At 47.8% G+C, this 9,353-nt stretch overlaps 1 protein-coding gene across 1 annotated transcript; it reads left to right on the forward strand.

Moving 5' to 3' along the window:
• Positions 1-5,666: 5,666 nt before the first annotated feature.
• Positions 5,667-7,303, forward strand: CITED4 (Cbp/p300 interacting transactivator with Glu/Asp rich carboxy-terminal domain 4). The gene has a single exon (XM_044671428.1). The coding sequence runs from the start codon at positions 5,970-5,972 to the stop codon at positions 6,555-6,557; it is 588 nt and encodes a 195-aa protein (XP_044527363.1). The 5' UTR covers positions 5,667-5,969; the 3' UTR covers positions 6,558-7,303.
• Positions 7,304-9,353: the final 2,050 nt, after the last annotated feature.

Genomic DNA, 9,353 nt, shown 5'->3' on the forward strand with positions numbered 1-9,353 from the left:
CCGTATTCTTCGTCGTAGGTCCTTCAGAAATGCCCCAGATCATTGCACTGTTGAGAGCAGCCAGGTTTTCATGGTTGATCATTGTCTGATATTGCCGTTACCGTATAGCATACTTGTTTATTAAGTAAATATCAGATCATTTGAGAAGAAAGAGAAACTAATAGCTAGGAATTCCCAAAAAGGCTTCTTGGGAAGGGCCATGGGAGAGATGCAAAGTTTCCGAGAGATGCCACCTCTGTCCTCCTAGAGCTTCTAGCCTAGTAGCAGGGAAAGATACATATACACTTCTCTGGGACTTCATGATGCAAAGGCTAGAGGAGATGTACCAAGCGTTTTGTAGGCTCAGGAGAGAGACACAAAGACAAAAAGTAAGGGACAAAAAGGAGGAGAGAAGCAGAGAGAGAGCAAGACAAAGACAGAGAGAGGAAAGAGAGGGAGAGGGAGAGGAAGAGAGAAAGAGAGAGAGAGAGAGAGAGAGAGAGAGAGAGAGAGAGAGAGAGAGAGAGAGAGAGGAGGGGAGGGAGGGAGAGGGAGAGAGAATATTTATATTTATTCAGGGAAAGAGAAAGAATCAAAAGGAAGATTCCTGGAAGATGTGCCTTTTGAACAAGACCTTAAAAGAAGAGTAGAACTTTGACAGGCCAAGGTGGCAAAGAGGCTATTCTATGAGGCAGTGTGGCTCAGTGGAAGGTGCACTAGCTCTGAGGTCAGAGAGACATGTATTCAAATTCTGCCCTCTGATATGTAGTACCTGTATGACCTTGGGAAAGTAATTTATTCTTCCTGGACCTTAGTTTCCTCCTCTGAAAAACAATGGAGTTGGATTGGATGATCTCCAAGAACCCTTCCAGCTCTATGTTCCCATGAGTCTATCCCTTGTGCCTTCTAAATAGTGGTGAAGTGGTGACCATGTGAGATAAGGTATGGAGGCAAGAAGGTTCAAAATAATTGGGAAATATTCATTTGTTCTTTTGCCTAGAGGAAAATGGGCAATAGGGAGATTGGTCAATCAATAAACAAACATTTATTAAATGCCTGCTACGTGCCAGACTCTATGCTAAGCCCTGAGAACACTGATACAAAGAATGAACCAATTCTTACTTTCATCGAATTGATTCTAAAAGGGAAGAGATCAGCCTGGAAAAGTCAGTTGGGGCCAATTATAAGGTCCTTGAAAGATGGACTTCCATCTCTAAGCCCCCATTTCCCAGATTGTCCCATAGAACTCTCGTGTCCCATGTTATGTCACCAAGAGTTCCATGAAAACATCATAGTATAAGTGATACTTTTCCTTTAAAAATATCAAATATAAAAACCAAATCATATATGACAATTTCTTTCCACATTTGAATAGGTTTAATTTCTTTTTTAAAACCTCACTTTCTGTTTTAGAATCAATAATGTGTATTGGTTCCAAGACAGAAGTTGGGTAAGGGCTAGGCAATGGGGGTCAAGTGACTTGCCCAGGGTCACACAGCTAGGAAGTGTCTGAGGTCAAATTTGAACTCAGAAGTATAGACCTGGCTCAATCTTGTGAGCCACCTAGCTGCCCCCCAATAGGTTTAATTTCATGGGATCATAGGATGTTCATGACTGAAAGCCAGAAGGATCTTAGAAGCCATCCAGTCCGTTCCTTTCATTTTTCCCCTTATGAGGAAACTGAGGTCCCGACAGGTTACCCAGGGGCACAGAGCTACTAAGGAAGTGAGATGATATTCATATCCAGATTTACCCTCTCTTGTTCTAGCATGACCTCAAGTCTTCTTTATCAGTCGAAATCCTTTACCCCCAGACCACTCCAGCCCCTAAGCATTTTAATTTAATTCAGTATGAATTGACAGAGGCCTAGAACTGAGGTCCAGACAAATAACCTACTGTATGCTCCTGACAGTTCAGGACTATTCGGTGAAGCTGAAAGAGAAAGGAAGGGATTAGCTAGTCCCCAGAGGAAAGGTCTTCTTGTTCCAGAGAAAGGGCAAGGTTCATTGAGTAGGGATAAAGGAAGAGAATGTGAATAAACTGAGTTCCTTCCAGGGAGCAAGGGAAAAAAAAATCATTTGATTCAGTGATTTGCTGTGTCATCTTAGGTAAGTCTTTTACTTTCTCTGGACTTCAGTCAATTCAGCAAGATTGAGAATCTTGTTTCTTTGAACAAAAAACCTGATGTCCTAGAATGTCTCGATATGTCACACTCTGTATTCTTCTTCTCCTTCCTGAGGTTTCTACATTAACCCCTTGCAAGCAGAGACTGTACCAGAGCTCTGGATACAAGGACAGGACATAAATCCTATTCTCTCAAGCTTACAAACTAATGAAGGAGGGAGAAATACATGAATAATTATGACACGAGGGAGAGTTAAAGAAACTTAACTCTTCGATCAAATCCCACACTTTCTGGCCTCCATCTTTTACTTTTTTATTTTCTGTCTTAGGAAAAACCTAAGACAGAAGAGCAAGGGCTAAGCAATGGGAGTTTAAGTGACTTGCCCAGGGTCACACAGCTAGGAAATGTCTGAGGCCAGATTTGAACCCAGGTCCTCCTGACTCCAGGCTTGGCTCTCTATCCACTCTGCTGCCTAGCTGCCTCCCATCTTATACTTTTCTTTAGCCTTGGAATGTCCTCCTTCCTTCTCCTCTTGCTGGATTCCTTCCTCTCCATCGTTTAAAGTCCTACTCAAAAGCTCCTTCCTCCAGGGAGGTTTTTTTGATCTCCTCCCATCAGCAATGCTTCACTGAATATTCTGTCAGCCTGATTCATATTTCACAAAATATCATTGCTTCGAGGAGCCATAGAGATCTTTGAGCCCAACCCTCTCGTTTTCCCAGATCAGGGAACTTGACACCCCAGAGATGTCGCATAACCTCGCTGTCTGCTGTCGCACAGGACTGGCCCAGCTGGAATCCTGGAATCCTGCTTCTCTGTGCAGTGCAGCCTTGTTCCTTCCATTACTTCTGCCTCCATTTCAGCTCCCAACCCTGACTACCACTAAGATCCGATGCTTCCCTTCCCATCTCCCTCCATGCCTCCCACCTCTTTCCATAGCCAGCTTCTTCTCCCATTCTCTTTCTTCCATCTACCCCAAACTTTCTCCCTAGGTCCCACTAATGGATGAAAAAATTTCTGGTCCCTGAAACAGTTAACCCAGTAGGCCTAAGAGAAGACTCTTTTGTTTTCTTGGACAAAAACCCTGATGTCCTAGAATGTGTCAATATGTACCAGAATATAGTCTTCTTTTCTAGGTTTATGTTTTAAACTCTTCCAAGACTGTGAGCTCCTCGGGCACAGACTGTGTCTGATCTAATCTTTGTGTCCTTCTTAGCCCTGAGCTCAGCACTCTGCTCATCTGGCCAAGAAGTCAAGGATGTGTAGGCAGCTGAATTGAGAGTCAGCCCTAGAGGTCCTGGGTTCAAATCTGGCCTCAGATACTTTCTAGCTGTGTGGCTCTGAGCAAATCACTTGACCCTCATTGCCTAGCCTTTACCATTTTTCTGCCTAGGAGCCAGTACACAGTATTGATTCTAAGAGGGAAAGTAAGGATTTTATTAAAAAAAAAAAAAAAGAAGTCAGGGATGTGTGATTTGGAAGGGGGTTAGGGGTAAGGGAAGCCTCGTAGCAAAGCAGGTGCAACTGTTTATAATGGAGCAGCTAAGTCTTAAAAGTTTCCTGAGGCTCAGAGGTCAATTGACTTTGAGAGATTTGAACCCAGGTCTTCCTAACTCCAGATCCAACAGCACTATCCATGCTGCCTCCCATTTTGCCCCTAATGGATACTTGATAAATATTGGTTGAATTATTGGATGGAAATTTCACTGTCCTCTATGTAGCCTCACAGCAGCTGACATTTACCTAAGGCTTTAATGTCTGCCAAAGGCATTATCTCATTTGATAGAGAGGGTGTGCAATAAATGCCCATTAAATGAATGAACCACCATTTTACAGATGATGAAGCTGAGGCCAAATCCACAACAGAGCTGGGATTCTAACTCAGAGCCCCTAACTCTGATTCAGGGGCTGCTAAAGAGACAAATTCAGAAGTCCAGGAATCCCAAGTCATTGCTACTGAGTGGAGAAGCCCCAAAATAGAAAGGAAGGGAGTAGCTAGTCCCTAGAGGAAGTCTTCTTACTACAGAGAAAGGGCAAGGTTCATTGAGTAGGGATAAAGGAAGAGAAGAAAAAGAAAATGAGTTCCTCCCAGGCACTGGATTCAGTGGTCTGCTGTGCCATCTTTTGTAAGTCTTTTCTTTTTTCTGGATTTCATTTCCCACCTCTGTAAAAATGGTAGGGGGGGAGCCAGTCACTAAGCTTTCCTCCAGATCTGGAAACTGACAAAAGACATCAGTGCTGGGCCTGATGGCAGCTGGAAGGTATCAGAATTAGATGGGGAGTGATGGAAGGGGCTTTCAAGTCTTTAAGCCCAATCTTATCATTTTACAGATGGGAAAACTGAGGTTCTGGGAGGAAGAAGGACTTGCCTGGGGTCATATAGTAACAGGAACAGTCAGAATCGTACTAAATATAAGTCATGTGTTTGGACCTCTGCTCTCCCAGTTCAAGCTTTCTCTCCACCACATGGGCTTCCTTTCCTCAAAGCCCTTTTCTCAGTGCTAGAAATGAAGTTTGTGGAGGAGATTCCTAGGTCACCATATACAGCTCCATCCAAATTTCCATAGCTCAGAAGGTAGTAGGTTTTTTTTTTTTTGGGGGGGGGGTTGGAGTCATGGTTTCCTTTAGCAGTCTGGAGAGGTCTGTGGTTCCCTTCTTAGATAAATTTTTAAATGAAAAATAAAAATAATATTTAATGAATATTAAACAATAATGTTTAATATTAAATAATACTTAAATGTTCAATAATGTTCAATATTTAATAATATGATGCAATAATATAATATAATCATAAATCATAATATTTAATGAAGAAAAATAAAACCCACATTATGAACTGTGGATAGATAGTGAGCTGAGTGGCTAAGAGACAGCACCATGGTGTAGCAGACAGAGCAATGGGCTTGAATTCATGAAGACTTGGGCTTGTTCCACTCTGGACAGCTCACTTTAACTTCTCTGGGCCTCATTTTTCTCATCTGTAAAATAGGAGCAATAACAGCATCTCCCCACAGGGTTATTACAGCTTAAATAAGATGTAGCTTTGCAACAAGGGGCATGGGTGCTCTGGGGAAGGCTCCCAGCAGAAAAGGAGGAGGAGATCTGGACACAGAACAGAGTAGGGTATTGAAATCTTCCTCTGTGAAAGTCTTTGGCTCTAGAATTGACACCCATTCTCCTGGAGCTGTAGAGGAGGTAAGGGCAGCCTGGGGTTATAGGATTTAGAACTGGGTGAGACTGGAAAAAGCATCTAGTGCAAGTCTCCATACTACAGATGCGGGACACTGAGGCCCAGAGAGGGGTCTGACTTGCACAAGGTCACGCATCCCATTTTCTGGGGCACTTTCTTGTGCCTGAGGATCTGAGAAGCTCCTGTGAAGCCAACTAGCTTCGGGGAACTGAGGGCGGGGCCTTTCCTCCGGGAGGGCGGACCCTTCCTCAGGTAGGCTGAGCCCAGGCACAGTGTCCAATGAGTGTGTGGATGGGCGGAGCGACCCCGCCTCCCCCTATAAGAGATCGGTTGCCGCCTGGGGCCGAGGGAAGGCGGGTAGGACAGATCGGGAGCTGACCTGGGACTAGAAAAGCAGCTTCATCCGGCTGCAGATTCTGGAGCCGGTTCCGTTTGGGTCCTTTGAGGGGACTGTCGGGACGGCCCGGGCTTGCTCTGTCCAGGCCAGGGTCCCGCGGAGAAGTTAGGGGAAGGTCCAAGTCCTTGGACCCAGATCACAGACCGACTGCGTCCCCGCCGGGAGCGGTCCCAGACTGAGCGGGGGTCTCCCCGCAGCCAGGGCTGACTCCTCACCTCTCTCTCTGCAGGGTCCTCCATATCTCGCTTCCCTGCTCCTCTTCCTCGGTCCCTTCCCCCATGACGGACCCCCTGATGCTCCCCATGGGCCACGGAGTTCCGGGGCTGCAGCCTCACCGTCTGGGGGTGGGGACTCTGACCCCCAGTCCCCATGTATTCCGGACTCTGCCTCCTGCCTCCGACGGCTTCCCGCACCCCTATGCTGGGCCCGGCCTGGAGAACGGCGACCTGCGCCCCCGGCCCAACTCAGCTGTCCAGCTGGGACCCCCGCTGCCAGAGTCCGGGACCCTGCTGTACTCGGGGCAGCCTGGGCCCTTCCCAGGACCACCACGGCCGCCACAGCTCGCGACCAGCCTGCATAGGCAGAAACTCCACCCTTTCTACCAGGGCCACCCTGCGGGGTGTGCCTTGGGCCCAGGCAGCCCGCAGTGCTGGCCGGGCCCTCTGGGCCCACACTTGGCGCCCCCGGCACTGACCTTGAGCTGTGTGGACGCCGAGCTCATCGACGAGGAGACGCTGACTTCTTTGGAGCAGGAGCTGGGGCTGGACCGGGTGCAGGAGTTGCCCGAGCTCTTCCTGGGACAGAACGAGTTCGATTGCCTCTGGGACTTTGGGGGCAAACAGCAGGCTGGGGCCGTGAGCTGCTGAGGGCCCCAGGGCGCTGACCTTTTTGAGGATTTCCCATGCCCTCTCCCTGGCCGGGCTAGCAGACAACCATGCCTACCCTAGTTTCCCTTCTTTTTAGGTTAGGAGCCTTGCCCCTGGATCTCATTTGAGATACCCCTGGCTCGTTCTGGAGTAAAGAGACTTGGAGGAAGGGGTTCATGCTTGGGGAGGTGCCCCCACCAGCTTAGATTGTCTGTTCCCCCCGGGGTTTAAAATGTCTGGATTGGGGTTTATGGAGGAGACTCTGTGGCGCTGCAGAATGCTTGTTAGACCCCCTAACCTATGTATCGGAAGATGGTCAAGGGCATAAACAGAATTTGAACTCAGGTCTTCTGGCTTTAAGTTCTTTCCCACTATAGCAGACTTAACTGTGGAGGCTTTTAGCTGGGGGTGGGAGGGGAATGATAGCTGCCTGCCCTTATATCTTCTGCTGAGCCATTTTAGGCCACGGGTCTATACCAGACTTTCCTTTCCTCTTTCCAAGACTCTCTCCCATCTGGCTGAAAGTAGTACTGCTGGCACTTGGCAAAGGGCTCCCTGGACTTGCCTCAGGGGCACTGGCAAGGTGTACCCGGGTCACTTCGGACTTGGACTTTTTCTGCAAACCACTGCCCCTACGTTGGGGCTGTTTGGGGAGGGGGATTCCCCAGCTGGTGGGGGGCTTCCTGGCTTAAGGTCATTGTCCTCTCTTTGCCTTGAAAGCCAAAATAAATCTGTTTCTTTTTGGGTTTGGAGTCTGCTGACCTGATTTGGGGGAAACCTGCTGTGGGGACATTTACCAAAGAGCCAGTTTGTTGTTTGCCTGGGCGGGGGATCTGGGCGAGTGGGGGAGAGGAAAGTAAGCAAAGCCAGAGAGGGGAACGGAGGTGGGGGTGGGGGTAGGGCAGGGCTGGGGCATCCAGACACCATTGGAACAGCAGATGTGGGCTTCTTTTGAAAGTGCCCCTGAGGCTTGCAGTTGAAATGGCGCAATCTCACTCAGCTTCCTTCTTGGAGAGAATGGCAGTTGGGCTCGGAGCTTGTTCCTGAAAGGTTGAGGCCCAGAAAGCGTCCTGGGCTGGGCTGGCTTGGGGGTGGAGTACCTGAGACCTCTGGAGAACAGCGAGGGCAGCTTGCGGGCAGCTGCTGCCCCCAGCTGCTCACTGTCGGCGGTGCTGCAGAAGAAGGAGGGAGGGAGCTGGTGTGAGAGCAAGGCTACCTCAGAGCCTTCTCCCATCCTCTTGTTATTGTTCTTCCTTTCTGCCTTTCCCCATGCAGCTCAACCAGCTCGAGTTCTATGGCAAAATCCCTCTTTTAGCTGGCACTTGTGATTGCCTTGATGTTGGGGACTGCTTAGTCTTACACATGCCTGCCTTGCCCAGGGTGACAGAGCCAGCTTTGGGGGTGGGACTTGAGCCTACATTGGCCTGCCTGGGAAGCTCCCTTCCTACATTCTTTTCTTTTTTTTAAACCCTCACCTTCCTTCTTAGAATCAATACTGTGAATTGGTTCTGAGGCAGAAGAGAGGTAAGGGCTAGGCAATGGGGGTTAGTGACTTGCCCAGGGTCACACACTGAGGAAGTGTCTGAGGTCAAATTTGAACCCAGGACCTCCCGTCTCTAAGCCTGGCTCTCAATCCACTGAGCCACCCCACTGCCCCTTCCCTTCCTGCATTCTACAAAGCTGCTATTGGGCAAAACTAAAGCAAAACCCCAACCTATAATAGTATAAATCTCTTTCCTCACAACTGCCTTTGGAGGCAGGGAGGCCAAGGCTTGGCTCCAATTTACAGATGAGGCAACTGAAGCTCTGAGGAGCCACAGTAGAACTCAGTGGAGTTTCCTGACTCTTAGAAATTCACTCCTGTATGTGCTCTTCCCCACTGTGGTCAGCCCTAGCTTACTCCAGGAGAGAGGGAGAAAGGGAATAAGAATGAGATCACAGTTCTTTTTGGAACAAGTCTCACCAGAGTGGGATGAGGAGGGCCTTATTTCCCTCCTCCAATGAGGCAGAACTCAAAACGAGGTGCAGTTGAGGCAGGATGGTTTATAAAGGAAAGAATATTGAATTTGAAGCCAAAGATTGAGGCTCTAAATCCCAGGTGTATCAATTACTACCTCTGAGATGCTGATCAGATTATGTTTGGGGGGCCTTAGTCTTCCCATCCAAAAAATGGGGATTAATGGTTGCATTCCAATGAAAACTTTTTGAATTAAAGGAGAGACTTGAACCAACCCAGGCATTAATTTGGAAAAATCACTTAGTTGCATGAAGGATTAATTGGAGAAGGGAGATTAAGGCAGGAAAATGGAACTATTACAACAATCCAAGGGCCATGAAGGCCAGAACTAGGGGAGTCCTAGTTAGTGGTAGTGGAAAGGAAGGGATAAATGGAAGGAATATTGTAAAGGTAGAGATGGGATTTGGCAAATGAAGAAGAGGAAAAATGCTTAAAGATGACATGGGGTGGAGCCCAGCTGACTGGGAAGACGGTTTAGCTTTCAACAGAAATAGTGAAGAGGATGGATGCGTTTAGGGGTGGGAGACAGGGATGACCACTTCAGTTTTCATCTGTGGAGCTTAGGGACCCCATTCTTCTCTCTTCAAATGGGGATGCAGGGCCAGGACTCAAGGAATGGATGGTTTGGGCTTGAATTGTGAAGATCTGCCATGAAGAGAAACTGACTACATTCTGTCTTGCCAATATTCTTTTTTTTTTCCCCAACAATTCAACAAGATTAAATATCTTCTTTATGCCAGCAATGGCACCAACCCTTGGGATACAAAGGTGAAAGAAAG

This window comes from Gracilinanus agilis, chromosome 3, assembly GCF_016433145.1.
Source record: "Gracilinanus agilis isolate LMUSP501 chromosome 3, AgileGrace, whole genome shotgun sequence".
NCBI classification, from domain to species: Eukaryota; Metazoa; Chordata; class Mammalia; order Didelphimorphia; family Didelphidae; genus Gracilinanus; species Gracilinanus agilis.

Bases quoted from the DNA above. Each gene is read 5' to 3' on its own strand.
- CITED4 (XM_044671428.1), top strand. From the start codon at position 5,970: ATGACGGACCCCCTGATGCTCCCCATGGGCCACGGAGTTCCGGGGCTG.